Raw genomic sequence first — 19750 nt, forward strand, 5'->3', positions numbered from 1 at the left:
TGCGTTTGGAGAGCCCCTAATGTACCTATACTATTGAAACTCCCCACAAGTGACCACATTTTGGACACTTGACCCCCCACAGAACTTGTCTAGATGTGTGGTGAGCACTTTGAACCCCCAACTGCTTCACAGAAGTATAATGTATAATGCCCGGGCGTGAAAATAAAAAAATCATTTTTTTCCACAAAAATGATATTTTTGCCCCCAATTTTTTTTTTCCTAAGGGTAACAGGAGAAAATGGACCCCAAAAGTTGTTTTGCAATTTGTCCTGAGTAGGCTGATACCCTACATGTGGGGGTAAAACACTGGGCGCATGACAGAGCTTGGAAGGGAAGGAGCACCATTTGACTTTTTCAACTCAGAATTGGCTGGAATTGAGATCAGACGCCATGTTGCATTTGGAGAGCACCTGATGTGCCCAAACAGTGGAAACCCCCAATTCTAACTCCAACCCTAACCCCAACACACCCCTAACCCTAATCTCAGCGCTAACCCTAGCCCTAACCCTAACCCTAGCCCTAGCCCTAACCCTAACCCTAGCCCTGGCCCTAACCCTAGCCCTGGCCCTAGCCCTAACCATAACCCTAATGGGAAAATGGAAATAAATGCATTTTCTTTTAATTTTATTATTTTTCCCTTACTAAGGGGGTGATAACGGGGGGTTTGATTTACTATTTATGGCGGTTTTTATGTTTGGCAGCTGTCACACGCTAAAAGACGCTTTTTATTGTAAAAATAGTTTTTGCTTCATCACATATTGAGAGCTATAATTTTTCCGTATTTTGACCCACCGAGACATGTGAGGTCTTTTTTTTTGCGGAACGAGTTGACATTTTTATTGGTACCATTTTTGGGCACGTGACATTTTTTGATCGCTTTTTATTCCGATTTTTGGGACGCAGAATGAACAAAAACCAGCGTTTCATGAATTTCTTTTGGGGGGGTGCGTTTACACCGTTCCGCGTGCGGTAAAATTGATAAAGCAGTTTTATTCTTCGGGTCAGTATGGTTACAGCGATACCTCATTTAGGACTTTTTTTATGTTTTGTCGGTTTTATGCAATGAAAACTATTTTATATAAAAAATAATTATTTTTGCATCGCTTTATTCTGCGAGCTATAACTTTTTGATTTTTTTCTCTGATGATGCTGTGTGGCAGCTTATTTTTTGCAGGACAAGATGATGTTTTCAGCGGTACCATGGATATTTATATGCATCTTTTTGATCGCGCGTTATTGCACTTTTTGTTTGGCGGTATGATAATAAATCATTATTTTTTGCTTCGTTTTTTATTTTTATTTTTTAAGGGGTTCGCTAAAGGGGTTAACTAATGGGACAGTTTTATAGGGCAGGTCGTTACGGACGCGGCGATACCTAATATGTGTACTTTCATTGTTTTGTTTTTTTTATTTCCAAAAAATAGATTTATTGGGGGAATATTTTTTTTTCTAATTTATTTGGCGATTTTTTTAAAATTATTTTAACACTTTTTTTTTTTTAACTTTATTACATAGTCCCAGGTGGGACATCACTGTCCTGTGACAGATCGCTGATCTGTCACATCACAGATCACTGTGACAGATCAGCGATCTGTCACAGGCACTGCTGCAGACTTCCTCATGCCTGCGCTTTGCAGGCACTGAGGAAGCCAGCTCCCTGCATGCCCCCGAAGGCCCCCGTCGCCATCTTGGATTCGGGGGCCTGCAGGGAAGGAGCCCCCCGCAGCAGCGCTGCACATTGCGCTGCCGTGGGGGACTCAGGGAAGCACGGAGGGAGCCACCTCCCTGCCGATGCTTCCCTTTAACCCCCGGTACACCGCGATCATGTTTGATCGCGGTGTGCAAGGGGTTAACGTGTCGGGGGCGGTCCGTGACCGCCCCTGACACATTGTGCCGGGTGTCAGCTGTGATAATCAGCTGACACCCGGCCGCGATCAGCGGCGCTCACCACGTGGGTACCGCTGATCGCTAAGACGTACTATCCCGTCCATGGGCATAGGGGCCCGGGTTCAATGAACGGGATAGTACGTCTGATGTCAGGAAGGGGTTAAAAAAAAAAATTGGTTAGAAAATAAATTTTTATTTAATGGAAAAAATAACATAAAATACACATTACCATAACAGCACAAAGGACAAAACAAGAATCAATTTGGGGAACGGACAAGCAAGCAAGTATGTAAACTGAGCCTTAAGGTGGGTAGGCAATCAGTATAATAAATATATTAAATATATCTTCATTACAGCATAAAATTCAAGCGCCTCAGTGCAAATCGGAGCTGCTGGCATTCAAAAAATTAACCACACTATGCATAATGTCTTCCAACATCCACCAATAACTGCCCATACCAACAACCGCTATTATTGAATAATAATAATGGAGAACAGATTTTATTTTGCAAACAAAGTTAATTTTTATTAACTTTTTTGTATTTTCACATTTATTAGAGAACAACGGACCTTGCTTGCTTGTAGTTAGTCTTCATATATTCTCTGCTGTCCTGGCTGCTCAACACCGGCACAGGAGTATTGCCAGTGCACGGCACCTTCAGGACTCATGAAGTAGTCAGTGAAGGTTTCTTGCACAAGCACACCCGAGTTGGATACCCTTCCTTGACCCAAATTTGAAACAGCATTTAAGTCAGACAGCTGTGACTCCTCATCTACGTCGGTGGCATATTCTCGAGCGTAGTTGTGGAGTACACAGCATGCCTTAATGACTGTGTCAGCGGTCTGCGTATCCAACTGGATGGCTGTGTGAAAGATCCGCCACTGACTACACATGATCCCGAAGGTGCATTCCACATATCTGCGTGCACGACTCAGCCGATAATTAAAAACCCTCCGCCGGTCATCCAGTGCCCTTCGTGGGTATGGGCGCAGCAGGTTGCTCTTTAAGGGAAACGCCTCATCCGATACCATCACAAAGGGTACTGGATGTGTGGAACCCGGCAAAGGTCTTGGGGCTGGGAGCGTTCCGCCATCTCGAAGAATTTGCTGTCCAATCTGTGATGCTCGCAACACCCGAGAATCCCCAGTACTGCCATAAGCACCAACGTCAATGGCAACAAATTTGCAATGTGCATCAGCCACCGCCATCAGGACCACCGAAAAATACTTCTTATAATTAAAGAAGTGTGATCCTGATCGTGGTGGCTTCAGCACTCTCACATGTTTGCCATCGACAGCACTTATGCAGTTTGGGAAATTGGCCACAGACTGAAAGCCTGCTGCGACCTGCAGCCAAGTCTCCTCGGTTGGGGAAGGCATCACCATGGGCTGCAACTTCTGACAGATGACGGCACATGTGCACCTCACAATTCTAGAGATGGTGGTTCTACCAACCCTAAATTGGAGGTGCAGTGATGTGTAGCTCTCTCCTGTGGCCAAAAACCTGAAAAAAAATACATTGATAAGCCAAAAAAAAGGCCAGGCGTAAATAGCACATTTCAAATATAGATGGCAGCAGTATGGGGGCAGTGGAAAGGCCAGTGGCTGGCAGCAGTATGGGGGCAGTGGAAAGGCCAGTAGCTGGCAGCAGTATGGGGGCAGTGGCTGGCAGCAGTATGGAGGCAGTGGAAAGGGCAGTGGCTGGCAGCAGTATGGGGGCAGTGGAAAGGGCAGTGGCTGGCAGCAGTATGGGGGCAGTGGAAAGGCCAGTGGCTGGCAGCAGTATGGGGGCAGTGGCTGGGCTGGCAGCAGTATGGGGGCAGTGGAAAGGGCAGTGGCTGGCAGCAGTATGGGGGCAGTGGAAAGACCAGTGGCTGGCAGCAGTATGGGGGCAGTGGAAAGGCCAGTGGCTGGCTGCAGTATGGGGGCAGTGGAAAGGCCAGTGGCTGGCAGCAGTATGGGGGCAGTGGCTGGCAGCAGTATGGGGCAGTGGAAAGGACAGTGGCTGGCAGCAGTATGGGAGCAGTGAAAAGGGCAGTGGCTGGCAGCAGTATGGGGGCAGTGGAAAGGGCAGTGGCTGGCAGCAGTATGGGGGCAGTGGAAAGGCCAGTGGCTGGCAGCAGTATGGGGGCAGTGGAAAGGGCAGTGGCTGGCAGCAGTATGGGGGCAGTGAAAAGGCCAGTGGCTGGCAGCAGTATGGGGCAGTGGCTGGCAGCTGAATCAGGGCAGTGGAAAGGGCAATGACTGGCAGCAGTATGGGGGCAGTGGAAAGGCCAATGGCTGGCAGCAGTATGGGGGCAGTGGAAAGGGCAGTGGCTGGCAGCAGTATGGGGGCAGTGGAAAGGCCAGTGGCTGGCAGAAGTTAGGGGGACAGTGGAAAGGCCAGTGGCAGGCAGCAGTATGGGGGCAGTGGCTGGCAGCAGTATGGGGGCAGTGGAAAGGGCAGTGGCTGACAGCAGTATGGGGGAGTGGAAAGGGCAATGGCTGGCAGCAGTATGGGGCAGTGAAAAGGGAAGTGGCTGGCAGCAGTATGGGGGCAGTGGAAAGGGCAGTGGCTGGCAGCAGTATGGGGGCAGTGGAAAGGCCAGTGGCTGGCAGCAGTATGGGGGCAGTGGAAAGGCCAGTGGCTGGCAGCAGTATGGGGGCAGTGGAAAGGGCAGTGGCTGGCAGCAGTATGGGGGCAGTGGAAAGGGCAGTGGCTGGCAGCAGTATGGGGGCAGTGGAAAGGGCAGTGGCTGGCAGCAGTATGGGGGCAGTGGAAAGGCCAGTGGCGGGCAGCAGTATGGGGGCAGTGGCTGGCAGCAGTATGGGGGCAGTGGAAAGGGCAGTGGCTGGCAGCAGTATGGGGGCAGTGGAAAGGCCAGTGGCTGGCAGCAGTATGGGGGCAGTGGCTGGCAGCAGTATGGGGGCAGTGGAAATGGCAGTGGCTGGCAGCAGTATGGGGGCAATGGAAAGGCCAATGGCTGGCAGCAGTATGGGGGCAGTGGAAAGGCCAGTGGCTGGCAGCAGTATGGGGGCAGTGGAAAGGCCAGTGGCTGGCAGCAGTATGGGGGCAGTGGAAAGGCCAGTGGCTGGCAGCAGTATGGGGGCAGTGGCTGGCAGCAGTATGGGGGCAGTGGAAAGGGCAGTGGCTGGCAGCAGTATGGGGGCAGTGGAAAGGCCAGTGGCTGGCAGCAGTATGGGGGCAGTGGAAAGGCCAGTGGCAGGCAGCAGTATGGGGGCAGTGGCTGGCAGCAGTATGGGGGCAGTGGAAAGGGTAGTGGCTGGCAGCAGTATGGGGCAGTGGAAAGGGCAGTGGCTGGCAGCAGTATGGGGCAGTGAAAAGAGAAGTGGCTGGCAGCAGTATGGGGGCAGTGGAAAGGGCAGTGGCTGGCAGCAGTATGGGAGCAGTGGAAAGGCCAGTGGCTGGCAGCAGTATGGGGGCAGTGGCTGGCAGCAGTATGGGGGCAGTGGAAAGGGCAGTGGCTGGCAGCAGTATGGGGGCAGTGGAAAGGGCAGTGGCTGGCGGCAGTATGGGGGCAGTGGAAAGGCCAGTGGCTGGCTGCAGTATGGGGGCAGTGGAAAGGCCAGTGGCTGGCAGCAGTATGGGGGCAGTGGCTGGCAGCAGTATGGGGGCAGTGGAAAGGGCAGTGGCTGGCAGCAGTATGGGGGCAGTGGAAAGGCCAGTGGCTGGCAGCAGTATGAGGGCAGTGGAAAGGCCAGTGGCAGGCAGCAGTATGGGGGCAGTGGCTGGCAGCAGTATGGGGGCAGTGGAAAGGGCAGTGGCTGGCAGCAGTATGGGGCAGTGGAAAGGGCAGTGGCTGGCAGCAGTATGAGGCAGTGAAAAGGGAAGTGGCTGGCAGCAGTATGGGGGCAGTGGAAAGGGCAGTGGCTGGCAGCAGTATGGGAGCAGTGGAAAGGCCAGTGGCTGGCAGCAGTATGGGGGCAGTGGAAAGGGCAGTGGCTGGCAGCAGTATGGGGGCAGTGGAAAGGGCAGTGGCTGGCAGCAGTATGGGGGCAGTGGAAAGGCCAGTGGCTGGCTGCAGTATGGGGGCAGTGGAAAGGCCAGTGGCTGGCAGCAGTATGGGGGCAGTGGCTGGCAGTAGTATGGGGGCAGTGGAAAGGGCAGTGGCTGGCAGCAATATGGGGGCAGTGAAAAGGGCAGTGGCTGGCAGCAGTATGGGGCAGTGGAAAGGGCAGTGGCTGGCAGCAGTATGGGGGCAGTGGCTGACAGCAGTATGGGGGCAGTGGCTGGCAGCAGTATGGGGGCAGTGGAAAGGCCAGTGGCTGGCAGCAGTATGGGGGCAGTGGCTGGCAGCAGTATGGGGGCAGTGGAAAGGGCAGTGGCTGGCAGCAGTATGGGGGCAGTGGAAAGGCCAGTGGCTGGCAGCAGTATGGGGGCAGTGGCTGGCAGCAGTATGGGGGCAGTGGAAAGGCCAGTGGCTGGCAGCAGTATGGGGGCAGTGGAAAGGCCAGTGGCAGGCAGCAGTATGGGGGCAGTGGCTGGCAGCAGTATGGGGGCAGTGGAAAGGGTAGTGGCTGGCAGCAGTATGGGGCAGTGGAAAGGGCAGTGGCTGGCAGCAGTATGGGGCAGTGAAAAGAGAAGTGGCTGGCAGCAGTATGGGGGCAGTGGAAAGGGCAGTGGCTGGCAGCAGTATGGGAGCAGTGGAAAGGTCAGTGGCTGGCAGCAGTATGGGGGCAGTGGCTGGCAGCAGTATGGGGGCAGTGGAAAGGGCAGTGGCTGGCAGCAGTATGGGGGCAGTGGAAAGGGCAGTGGCTGGCGGCAGTATGGGGGCAGTGGAAAGGCCAGTGGCTGGCTGCAGTATGGGGGCAGTGGAAAGGCCAGTGGCTGGCAGCAGTATGGGGGCAGTGGCTGGCAGCAGTATGGGGGCAGTGGAAAGGGCAGTGGCTGGCAGCAGTATGGGGGCAGTGGAAAGGCCAGTGGCTGACAGCAGTATGAGGGCAGTGGAAAGGCCAGTGGCAGGCAGCAGTATGGGGGCAGTGGCTGGCAGCAGTATGGGGGCAGTGGAAAGGGCAGTGGCTGGCAGCAGTATGGGGCAGTGGAAAGGGCAGTGGCTGGCAGCAGTATGAGGCAGTGAAAAGGGAAGTGGCTGGCAGCAGTATGGGGGCAGTGGAAAGGGCAGTGGCTGGCAGCAGTATGGGAGCAGTGGAAAGGCCAGTGGCTGGCAGCAGTATGGGGGCAGTGGAGAGGGCAGTGGCTGGCAGCAGTATGGGGGCAGTGGAAAGGGCAGTGGCTGGCAGCAGTATGGGGGCAGTGGAAAGGCCAGTGGCTGGCTGCAGTATGGGGGCAGTGGAAAGGCCAGTGGCTGGCAGCAGTATGGGGGCAGTGGCTGGCAGTAGTATGGGGGCAGTGGAAAGGCAGTGGCTGGCAGCAATATGGGGGCAGTGAAAAGGGCAGTGGCTGGCAGCAGTATGGGGGCAGTGGAAAGGGCAGTGGCTGGCTGCAGTATGGGGGCAGTGGCTGACAGCAGTATGGGGGCAGTGGCTGGCAGCAGTATTGGGGCAGTGGAAAGGCCAGTGGCTGGCAGCAGTATGGGGGCAGTGGCTGGCAGCAGTATGGGGGCAGTGGAAAGGGCAGTGGCTGGCAGCAGTATGGGGGCAGTGGAAAGGCCAGTGGCTGGCAGCAGTATGGGGGCAGTGGAAAGGCCAGTGGCGGGCAGCAGTATGGGGGCAGTGGCTGGCAGCAGTATGGGGGCAGTGGAAAGGGCAGTGGCTGGCAGCAGTATGGGGGCAGTGGAAAGGCCAGTGGCTGGCAGCAGTATGGGGGCAGTGGCTGGCAGCAGTATGGGGGCAGTGGAAATGGCAGTGTCTGGCAGCAGTATGGGGGCAATGGAAAGGCCAATGGCTGGCAGCAGTATGGGGGCAGTGGAAAGGCCAGTGGCTGGCAGCAGTATGGGGGCAGTGGAAAGGCCAGTGGCTGGCAGCAGTATGGGGGCAGTGGAAAGGCCAGTGGCTGGCAGCAGTATGGGGGCTGTGGCTGGCAGCAGTATGGGGCAGTGGAAAGGGCAGTGGCTGGCAGCAGTATGGGGGCAGTGGAAAGGCCAGTGGCTGGCAGCAGTATGGGGGCAGTGGAAAGGGTAGTGGCTGGCAGCAGTATGGGGGCAGTGGAAAGGCCAGTGGCTGGCAGCAGTATGGGGGCAGTGGCTGGCAGCAGTATGGGGGCAGTGGAAAGGGCAGTGGCTGGCAGCAGTATGGGGGCAGTGGAAAGGCCAGTGGCTGGCAGCAGTATGGGGGCAGTGGCTGGCAGCAGTATGGGGGCAGTGGAAAGGCCAGTGGCTGGCAGCAGTATGGGGGTAGTGGAAAGGCCAGTGGCAGGCAGCAGTATGGGGGCAGTGGCTGGCAGCAGTATGTGGGCAGTGGAAAGGGTAGTGGCTGGCAGCAGTATGGGGCAGTGGAAAGGGCAGTGGCTGGCAGCAGTATGGGGCAGTGAAAAGAGAAGTGGCTGGCAGCAGTATGGGGGCAGTGGAAAGGGCAGTGGCTGGCAGCAGTATGGGAGCAGTGGAAAGGCCAGTGGCTGGCAGCAGTATGGGGGCAGTGGCTGGCAGCAGTATGGGGGCAGTGGAAAGGGCAGTGGCTGGCAGCAGTATGGGGGCAGTGGAAAGGGCAGTGGCTGGCGGCAGTATGGGGGCAGTGGAAAGGCCAGTGGCTGGCTGCAGTATGGGGGCAGTGGAAAGGCCAGTGGCTGGCAGCAGTATGGGGGCAGTGGCTGGCAGCAGTATGGGGGCAGTGGAAAGGGCAGTGGCTGGCAGCAGTATGGGGGCAGTGGAAAGGCCAGTGGCTGACAGCAGTATGAGGGCAGTGGAAAGGCCAGTGGCAGGCAGCAGTATGGGGGCAGTGGCTGGCAGCAGTATGGGGGCAGTGGAAAGGGCAGTGGCTGGCAGCAGTATGGGGCAGTGGAAAGGGCAGTGGCTGGCAGCAGTATGAGGCAGTGAAAAGGGAAGTGGCTGGCAGCAGTATGGGGGCAGTGGAAAGGGCAGTGGCTGGCAGCAGTATGGGAGCAGTGGAAAGGCCAGTGGCTGGCAGCAGTATGGGGGCAGTGGAGAGGGCAGTGGCTGGCAGCAGTATGGGGGCAGTGGAAAGGGCAGTGGCTGGCAGCAGTATGGGGGCAGTGGAAAGGCCAGTGGCTGGCTGCAGTATGGGGGCAGTGGAAAGGCCAGTGGCTGGCAGCAGTATGGGGGCAGTGGCTGGCAGTAGTATGGGGGCAGTGGAAAGGCAGTGGCTGGCAGCAATATGGGGGCAGTGAAAAGGGCAGTGGCTGGCAGCAGTATGGGGGCAGTGGAAAGGGCAGTGGCTGGCAGCAGTATGGGGGCAGTGGCTGACAGCAGTATGGGGGCAGTGGCTGGCAGCAGTATCGGGGCAGTGGAAAGGCCAGTGGCTGGCAGCAGTATGGGGGCAGTGGCTGGCAGCAGTATGGGGGCAGTGGAAAGGGCAGTGGCTGGCAGTAGTATGGGGGCAGTGGAAAGGCCAGTGGCTGGCAGCAGTATGGGGGCTGTGGCTGGCAGCAGTATGGGGGCAGTGGAAAGGGCAGTGGCTGGCAACAGTATGGGGGCAGTGGAAAGGCCAGTGGCTGGCAGCAGTATGGGGGCTGTAGCTGGCAGCAGTATGTGGGCTGTGGCTGGCAGCAGTATGGGAGCAGTGGCTGGCAGTAGTATGGGGGCAGTGGAAAGGGCAGTGGCTGGCAGCAATATGGGGGCAGTGAAAAGGGCAGTGGCTGGCAGCAGTATGGGGGCAGTGGAAAGGGCAGTGGCTGGCAGCAGTATGGGGGCAGTGGCTGACAGCAGTATGGGGGCAGTGGCTGGCAGCAGTATGGGGGCAGTGGAAAGGCCAGTGGCTGGCAGCAGTATGGGGGCAGTGGCTGGCAGCAGTATGGGGGCAGTGGAAAGGGCAGTGGCTGGCAGCAGTATGGGGGCAGTGGAAAGGCCAGTGGCTGGCAGCAGTATGGGGGCTGTGGCTGGCAGCAGTATGGGGGCAGTGGAAAGGGCAGTGGCTGGCAGCAGTATGGGGGCAGTGGAAAGGCCAGTGGCTGGCAGCAGTATGGGGGCTGTGGCTGGCAGCAGTATGTGGGCTGTGGCTGGCAGCAGTATGAGGGCAGTGGCTGGCAGCATTATGGGAGCAGTGTGTCTTACAGTCTTTTGGGGGCCAAATGTGTTACCAAAACCCCCCCAAAAAAATACTTACCGCAAGGTGATGAGCAGCCTTTCCGCAGCAGAGATGGCTCGTCGCATGACCGTGTCCTCATAATCTAAAGCTGGAGAAAGAAGGCCGAGTAGGTGATCGAATGCTTCAATTGGGATCCTGCAGAATTGTATAAATTTTTCAGGATGCCTGTGAAAAAAAAAAAAATTACGATTAACCACACAGATGAAAATGTGACATAACAACAAAAAATAAACTTAAGTATCCATTAGGTTCACACGGCTAACAATAGACCTATTTTCCTCTGTATATCCTGGTAAAGGAGATGGAAGTGGCCCTTTGCCGCCCGCTCTTGAACTATCGGATGCACCCACATTCTAGTTCTCCTCCTCCTCCTCTTCCTCCTAGACTTGAGTCAAAAATACATATATTTAATAAAATATTAAACAGATCAAAAAATTGCATGACATTATGTTACCTGCTCGTCATGGTGTAGGTGTAGCAGATTCAGTAACAAAGTCAGCAGCAAAATCCGCAAGTTTTCTTCGCTCAGACTCCACTGGTCCTGCACATGAGTCATTTGGAAATCAGCCTGAAAACAAAATGGAGAAAAGGGGTTGGAAAAGGAAATGACCTCATATTGTATTTTGGTTTTTTTTATAAACAACTTTATTTGGGGTCAAAAATCGCTTAAAAAAACGCATGAAAAAACGCATTGAAAAAACGCATGAAAAACGCGTCAACATCGCGTCAAAAACCGCATGTGTTTTTCCTTGCAAGGGTATACGTTTCTGCTCAGGAAAAAAATCGCATGAAAAACGCTACGTGGGCACATAGCCTAAAAGCTCCCTAAGGCTGTGTGCACACGCTGCGGATTTTGCTGCGGTTCCGCAGCGGTTTTGGCCGCTGCGGACCCGCAGCAGTTTTTGCTGCGGTGTACAGTACCATGATTCCCTATGGGAATCAAAAACCGCAGTGCAGACGGTGCGGAATTTTCCGCGCGGATTATCTGCGGTTTTCAATCCGCAGAAAGAATTGACATGTCAATTCTTTCTGCGGATTCTCCTGCGGTTTGCCATCTCCTCCATTGAGGAGATGAAAAACCGCAGGGCAAAACCGCAGAGCAATCCGCAGGTAAAACCGCAGGTCTTTTGACCTGCGGTTTCACCTGCGGATTTTACAAAATCCGCGCGGATGAATCCGCACATAATCCGCAGCGTGTGCACACAGCCTTAAGGTTACCTGGCCGCACAGCTGCCTGGAGACCCGATGGCTGTGAACTCTGGTAGCCTTTGCGGCTACCTGAGTTTACAGTCACTGGGTCTCGTGGCAGCTGTAAGTCTAGAAACTTTAAGGGAGCCTTTAAAGGAAACTTTAAACTTTAAAGTTACTGGAGTTCCCAGCTGCTGGAACACCTGGAGGTTGTGAACTCTGGTAACCGTAGTTCTCAGCTTCTAGGTCTCACAGGAGTTGGGGATCCCTTAAGGTTATCTGGCCTCACAGCTGCAGTGAGATTCAGTGGTAGTGAACTGTGGTAAAGTTTAATGTTTAAATCACAAATTAAATTATTTAATTATGGTCTGAAGTTAATTACTCTAACGTGTTCAATGGGGTTGAGGTCAGGACTTTGTGCAACCACTCGAGTTTCTCCGCACCATGGATTTATGGATCTTGCTTAATGCACAAGGCCAAGGTCATAACAAACTTTCTGTCACGATCACGTGTGTCAGGACGCAGATGATACCGCAAGGCGAACCCATAACACACGTGACCCTGGATACACCGCCTCCAGTGGGGCGCATTTAAATAATAACACGTGCAGGTGGATACGCCGCCTCCACCTGGCGAATTTGGGAATTACACGTTATACATAAAATCTGGAAACCCCGCCTCCAGTAAGGCGCATTTAAATAATAAGGGGGGAACCTGGGTAACTTTAACAATGGTGGGCCCTGCGATAGGGAATGGGGAAATGGAGACCTCCTAAGCTCCCCTGAGCCAGTGTCCCTGCACTCCTTACATTCCCTAAACAGGCTCCGCACCTGTCGCCGCACGCGTACCTTAACGCCCTTGCTCACCCTGACCCTAAACCCTCACTAGGGAATGGGTCGGTGCGGAGACTAATCCCACCACTGCACTAATAACACACGAGGAAAGAGACAATACAGGGGAAACACCACTTAGCTTTGCTCTGTTGCGTGCGCTCCTAGCAACAGAGCCCTCCACCTGAGTGCATCTTCTCCTCCACCTGGATCCATCACCATAACAGGATCCTTCACCTTAGTGCAGCCTTGGAGCAGAGTCCAACACCAGTTGCAGCTGCTTAGTACCAGAGTCCCAAGGAAGTGTTCAGCTTCTGCCACGAAGTCAAGCATGCTTGAGTCCAGCTCAGCGGCCAAGTCCCACATGGTGAGTGCCACTCTCCATAGTAGCCACTCCACCAGACCATGCAGACACTTCCCGCTGACTCCATCACTGCGACCCCACCACGCCATGCCAGCCCTTCGTCCAGACACCATAGCTGCGACAAGTCCCCCCTGGCTAAGCTGCGCAGGACTCCTCACCAGCTCCATCCTTCCTCCAGGCTCTCCAAAAACAGAGTGAACACAAACTCACAATATCACAGGCAGTGATTGCACACCTCTAGCACACCTTTATAGGGTGTCACACCTGACCCCTAATTAAGTGCACAAAAAACCAAAGTGCAATACCACAACCACCACCGGGGACAGTCAAAACACCTTTGAACTTAACCAAAGTAAAAAAAGTTCACTTTGTGCTTTTAATACCGCCAGATCCAACACTGGATCATGACAGTTTCGTCACAAAGTTGAAATCATACAATTGTCTAAGATGTACTTACATGTTGTATCATTAACATAACACTTCACTGCAAAGAAAGAAACCCAACTTTTGAACAACAGCCCCAGAATCACACATCCACTGCTCCAAAGTCCAGTGTTGGTGTGCTTTACAATACCTCAGTCGATGTTTGGTATTCAGCATGGTGATCTAGGACTTGTATGCTTGTACGCTGACAAAACTATGAAGCTCCTAATACACAGATCTGAAGCCACCTCCTGAGGCAGATTGGAAGTCTTTTATTAGTAATGTACCTGTTTGTCCACCATTTTACATCTAGAATTTAATAAAATTGATATTTTATGGGACTTTAGGACTGCTTGTGTATTGTTCTGTTTGCATTAGTAATGCAGTAGAGAATATGTTGTGACTTTCCTGTGCTCCAGCACTCTATGCCCACCCTGAAATGTGTCTTAGGATAAAAGCCAAATCAGAATCTCAACTTGCAGTCATGGTGTTTTGGGTTATTGCCCCACATTACCCCTTAAACCTCAGTCCAGAGCCTCTCACCTAGCCAAATCAGTTCTCATACTTTGTACTGAAGGGGGGCAATACTCCAAAACACTGTGTATGCAAATTGAAATTCTGGTTTCGCATTTATCCTAAGTCACAGGGTCTATAGTGACTTGTAAGATTTCTGCTTCCAGCAGGTGGCGCTGTAGAGTTCAAATCCTCTTCCTCTTTGAAAAGGTTATTTGCAAATTAAATTTACAAAAGTAGCATTGCACGGCGAATATGCTTCCTTACCTTGGCATGCCAAAGCCGGTATGTCATTCTCCCCAAGGAGAAACATTACCCCTTAGACCCAGGGTCTGCGTCAGCACCCGGCGTACCCGGGCAAGTGCTGGGGCCCTAGCGAGACAGGGGGGCCCAATCGGCACCTGAACAAGTTTGTTTTTTTATTTATAAGTCCGTGGTCGGTCCCCCGCTCTCCGCCCTCTGCTCTCCACTCTCTGCCCTCTGCTCTTCGCCTTCCACCCAACATCATACTGACCACAATCTTTTTTCCTGTGAGAGCACGCGGTCCACATGTTACCGCTCATTAAGGTCATGAATATGGACGCCACTCCTCTCCCATAGGCGTGGTGCCCATAATCATGACCTTAATGAGCGGTACCACGTGACCGTATGCTCTCACAGGAAAAAGTTACCAGTGCCTGGACTCAGGTGAGCGGCGTTGAGAATGAGCGGCAGCGGGCCCGGGGGGTAATGAGCCCAGCCCCCCGGGGGAGATGAGAGTGAACCGGGGGGGAGAAATCAGCCCAGCGGGGGAGATGAGAGTGAGGGGGGAGGAAATAAGCCCAGCGGGGGAGATGAGCCCATTATTCTCTATGGGGCATTATATGGGGCCCATTATCCAGTACAGAGCATTATATGGGGCCCATTATTCTGTATAAAGCAATATTTGGGGCTTATTATATTGTATGGAGCATTATATGAGGCCCATTATCTGTATGAAGCAATATTTGGGGCTCATTATATTGTACTGAGCATTATAAGAGGCCCATTATTCTGTATGAAGCAATATTTGGGGCTCATTATATTGTATGGAGCATTATATGAGGCCCATTATTCTGTATGAAGCAATATTTGGGGCTCATTAAATTGTATGGAGCATTATGAGGCCTATTATTCTGTAAGAAGCAATATTTGGGGCTCATTAGTCTGTATGGAGCATTATATGAGGCTCATTATTCTGTATGAAGCATTATATGAGGCTCATTATTCTGTATGGAGCATTATATGAGGCTCATTATTCTGTATGAAGCAATATGTGGTGCCCAAGAAACTGTATGGAAGACTATGTGATGCCCAGAATACTGTATGGAGTTCTATACTGTCCGGTCTTAAATGAAAGCTTTTGAATCCCCACTAGGGCACGCTGTTATGAATGGGTCACTGAGGAGGAGAGCACTATAGGCTATGCCACCAGAATACCAGAGAGGTTGGTCGCTCAGCGGATTGCAGACCCCTGATCTTATCAACACAACTAGCAGTAGCCGTGGAGAGTTCCTACATTGCCCTAGACTCCTCATCACAGCCAGAGGACTAACTAAGCCTAAAGACAGAAAGGTGAAATCTAAACTGCTGCGTTGAGAATGAGCGGCGGGCCCGGGGGTAATGAGCCCAGCCCCCCGGGGGGAGATGAGAGAGAGCCGGGGGGGAGAAATCAGCCCAGCGGGGGAAATGAGAGTGAGGGGGGAGGAAATAAGCCCAGCAGGGGAGATGAGCCTATTATTCTCTATGGGGCATTATATGGGGCCCATTATCCAGTATAAAGCAATATTTGGGGCTCATTATATTGTATGGAGCATTATATGAGGCCCATTATTCTGTATGAAGCAATATTTGGGTCTCATTATATTGTACTGAGCAATATAAGAGGCCCATTATTCTGTATGAAGCAATATTTGGGGCTCATTATATTGTATGGAGCATTATATGAGGCCCATTATTCTGTATGAAGCAATATTTGGGGCTCATTATATTGTATGGAGCATTATGTGGCCTATTATTCTGTATGAAGCAATATTTTGGGGCTCATTATTCTGTATGGAGCATTATATGAGGCTCATTATTCTGTATGAAGCATTATATGAGGCTCAATATTCTGTATGGAGCATTATATGAGGCTCATTATTCTGTATGGAGCATTATATGAGGCTCATTATTCTGTATGAAGCAATATGTGGTGCCCAAGAAACTGTATGGAAGACTATGTGATGCCCAGAATACTGTATGGAGTTCTATACTGTCCGGTCTTAAATGAAAGCTTTTGAATCCCCACTAGGGCATGCTGTTATGAATGGGTCACTGAGGAGGAGAGCGCAATAGGCTATGCCACCAGAACACCAGAGAGGTTGGTCGCTCAGCGGATTGCAAACCCCTGATCTTAACAACACAACTAGCAGTAGCCGTGGAGAGTTCCTATGTTGCCCTAGACGCCTCATCACAGCCAGAGGACTAACTAAGCCTAAAGACAGAAAGGTGAAATCTAAACTGCCCCGAAGCAGATCCCCAATGGAATAGACAGTCCCCAAATATACACCGTTGGTGAGACAAGACGAAGCACAAACACAGACAGAAAACAGACCGAGCAAACGATGAGGCCCACACTGACCAGACAGGACAGGACAGAAAAGGCACCATCCGCAACCACGCAAAAACCCCAACAATTCGAACACGACTGATGTACAAAAATACCGAGGTTTGAACAACCTCGCCCCCAGCATATCAGCACCCAGGCGCGAACCGGTGGCCAGCAACAGACCAATACAGCAGGGGACTGAGCAAACAAACATAAGATACAAAAATACAGGGCAGGAGCCAGCAGCCCCAGGGGGGGCAAGCTGACCCCCGACAGCAAGGCAAAAACAGACGCAAAGGGTTTAGCAAATGACACCCGAAATAGAGAATGGAAGGGCGCACTGCTAATGTGAAGTAAAATATCAGGGTACCGGGGGTGCGAATGGTCACATAAAGTAATAAAAAAACAAGAAAAAGAAGGACCAAAAATAGAGAATTGCACACCACCAATGATAATAATACAAGGAAAAAGCTTTATTAACAGCAATGTTGATTAAAAACATGTAAAAACGACAAAGATGACAATCCCACTGTTAACCATGATCTATACAAAATACAATTGAGTCTTATAAATGTACCATTAGCATATATAAAGAAAGTTGGATGAATGAAGAGGGCATCCGCAATAAGGTGTATCCCCATAAATATATGTAAAATGTTACAACATGGTGCCCCACATGATTGCAATCTTAATAAGATCGCCCCAATGCTGGAGACTCAAAAATACATATATATATATATTTGTAGCCTTCAGGTAGGAAAATACCATAAACAATATATCAGCCACAATGGCTAAATACACCACTGACATGCAAAGTCCAAATATCCACAAGAATTGAGATAAACATTTGAATAAAGCCTGTTGCAAATCATCACACATACTGTGCAAAAAGGTGCCTCATGTCGCGGCAGATGAACATGCTGAATAAAGAGCTGCACAGGTAAGGGCCACAAAAATAAAGCGGCAGATAAAGTATCACACATGAAAATACATAAGGATACTAATCAAATAACCAGTGCATACAAACAATATCAGCACTCCAACCACTGAGGGCAACACATCAAATGTGGAACAGAACAAAATGAGGTGCATGAAAGAAATCCATACCAAGGCACCAGTATAGTCAGGGTAACAAGTGGGAGAACCCAACGCATGTCGCCGTGCCAAGACGGCTTCGTCAGGGGAAGTATGCGTTATATTGCTGTTAAGCACCTTTAAATACCTGTAAATAACGTGCTTAGTCTGGCCACCTGTGGGGGAGCATGTCGGACCCAGACCGGAAGAGATGCAAGAGGCTGGAAGCCTGGCTGACGTCTCTGCCCAAAATGTCAAATGCGCACGCGCTGAAAGATCAGCTCGGCGCATGAGACAAAGATGCATTGGGCATCATTAGTTCAAGTGAGCGTGACTTCATTTGGGTAGAACACTCTATAACACCTACTTTTAACATGTTACCCAAAGTCCACAAGGACCTACACAAACCACCTGGCAGGCCCATTGTTTCCAGTATTGGTAGTCTGTGCGAAAAGGCATGCATATACATCGACCTTTTTTTTTGCAGCGATTGGTGCTTAAACTACCCTCTTACATTAGCGACTCCTCACATTTTATTTAATCTTACCAGGACATTGTCCTATCGGCTAATGACATCATGGTAACATGTGATGTCGAATCATTGTATTCGAACATCAACCATGAGGATGGGATGCAGGCAGTCCTTTTCTTTCTGGATCAGCAACAAAATTCAGATAGATAGCACACGGCACTTAGAAACCTGATGTGTACCTTGGTTACCAGCTCCCTGCACCAGCGCGCTGGTAACTAAGGTACACATCAGGTTTCTAAGCGCTGCGCGTCGCTTAGAAACCCAACGTTTACCTTAGTTACCAGCACGCTGATCGATGGTCTCCCACCTGGCACATGCAGCGATGCATGCTGGCCAGCGGGAGACCAGCGATCAAAAAAATGTCCTGGCCGTTCCAGGACGATCAGCAATAATCAGCAAGGGGGTCGGTCGCTGGTCAGTGTCACACACAGCGATCTCGCTGGTGAGATCGCTGTTGCGTCACAAAACTTGTGACTCAGCAGCGGTCTCACTAGCGAGATCGTATATGTGACGGGGGCTTAAGGAAAACAAGTGTCTGTTGCTTTGTCATCTACAGAAGCAGAGTATGTGTCTGCAGCCCACTCAATTTAAGAGGTCATTTGGTTAAACCAATTATTAGGCATCTTGGTAAGCCATCAACTCAACTGAGGGTGATTAATGAAGACAACCAAGGATGCATTAAACTTGAATGCAGAGAGAAGATCTGTTGTGAGTTCATTTTTCCCTTCACCATTGAGGTCTGATGAACTCCCTACTCTGGTGAAGGAAGGTAGTGAGGCTGATTACCAAACACCTGGGCAGCTAGATGATGACTGGGTGGCTGGAATTAAGGACTGGATATAAGGCTGCCGACGCCCTTCTTCCTGGCTGGTGATTTTCCTGCTGGATTCTTGGAGACCAGTCTGATTCCTGCATCTCAAAGCTAAGTTTCCTGCTCTTCTTTGTACTCTTCAGTTTTGTTTTTGCTTTGCCTTGTTTTTTTTGGGAGTTCTGCCATCCCCGGCCGGGGGTGAGCTGAACCCCATTTTTGTCTCTGATCTGTTGATATTTTGCTCTGTCTTCAGAATATACCTGAGTGCTGATATAGTCTTTTGAAGCCTAGCGACTTCAGGGCCTGTTTTTCCTATCAGTCGGTTGGCTCATTTTGATAGCGTTTTTGCGGATGGCAGACAGCAGCTTTCCTATCCTGTCCTATGTAGTTAGCTTGGGCCCCATCATTTGCTCAACCTATGTTTCTATCTGTGTTAGTGTTTTCATCTTGCTTCACCGTCATTATATGTTGGGGGCTGCCTATTGCTTTGAGGTCTGCTCTGGGGCAGTTTAGTTTTTCCCCTTTCTGTCTTTAGGCTATATAGTTCTCCGGCTGTGATCAAGGGGTCTAGGGCACCGTAGGAACCCCCCACGGCTACTGCTAGTTGTTGTGGATAGGTTCAGGGGTCTGCAATCCGATAGCTGCCAACCTCTCTGGTTTTTCTGGACTTAGCTGGTATTTTGTTTTTTCCTCCTTCGGTGACTCATCATAACAAAGATCATTGCGAGAACCAAACACATTGATGTTAAACACCATCACCTGCGTGATTTGATAGAACATGGCATAATTGAGTTTGTTTATTGCTAGGCTGCCCAGATGATAGATGATGTTATGACAAAGCCACTTCCAAGGGACAAATTTGAAGAATTCAGAAGCACTATGGGACTAACAAGATAAGTAGTTGTTAAGTGGGGGTGTTGGAATATTGCTTATTATTGTATATATTGCAAAAACTACTGTTTACTGCTATTTAATCAATTAAGGACTAAACCCCTTTGTAGGTTAATGACAGGGCCTCATTTTTTAAATCTGACCAGTGATATTTTATGAGGTAATAACTCTGTAACACTTCAACATATCACAGTGATTCTGAGACTTTTTTATGACATATTGTACTTTGTTAGTAGTAAATTTTGGTCAATATTATGTATCACATTTACCATATACCACACAAAATAGTTAATAAATAAAATTTGCCACATGTCTACTTTACATCAGCACCATTTTTTAAACAATTTTTGTTAGAAGGGTTAAAAGAAAAGTTTCTCAGCAATTTCTCTTTTTTGCAACAAATTTGGCCCCTAAGTGCCAAAAGAGTAGAATCCCTCCTCAACTGACCCCAATTTGGAAATTTCACCCC

General features: G+C 50.9%; 1 protein-coding gene across 1 annotated transcript in view; it reads right to left on the reverse strand.

Annotated features, from left to right (window-relative positions):
* Positions 1-1185: 1185 nt before the first annotated feature.
* The window catches only part of LOC141063600 (uncharacterized), a 57632-nt gene continuing 39067 nt past the window's right edge, over positions 1186-19750 (reverse strand). Inside the window, exon 2 of the mRNA XM_073557729.1 lies at positions 1186-4102. Coding sequence (XP_073413830.1) covers positions 2473-4102 — 1630 coding nt within the window. The 3' untranslated portion in view covers positions 1186-2472. The remainder of the gene's footprint in view (positions 4103-19750) is intronic.

This window comes from Dendrobates tinctorius, unplaced genomic scaffold (genome assembly GCF_039654945.1).
Source record: "Dendrobates tinctorius isolate UK_male_01 unplaced genomic scaffold, ASM3965494v1 ptg000250l, whole genome shotgun sequence".
Lineage (NCBI taxonomy): Eukaryota > Metazoa > Chordata > Amphibia > Anura > Dendrobatidae > Dendrobates > Dendrobates tinctorius.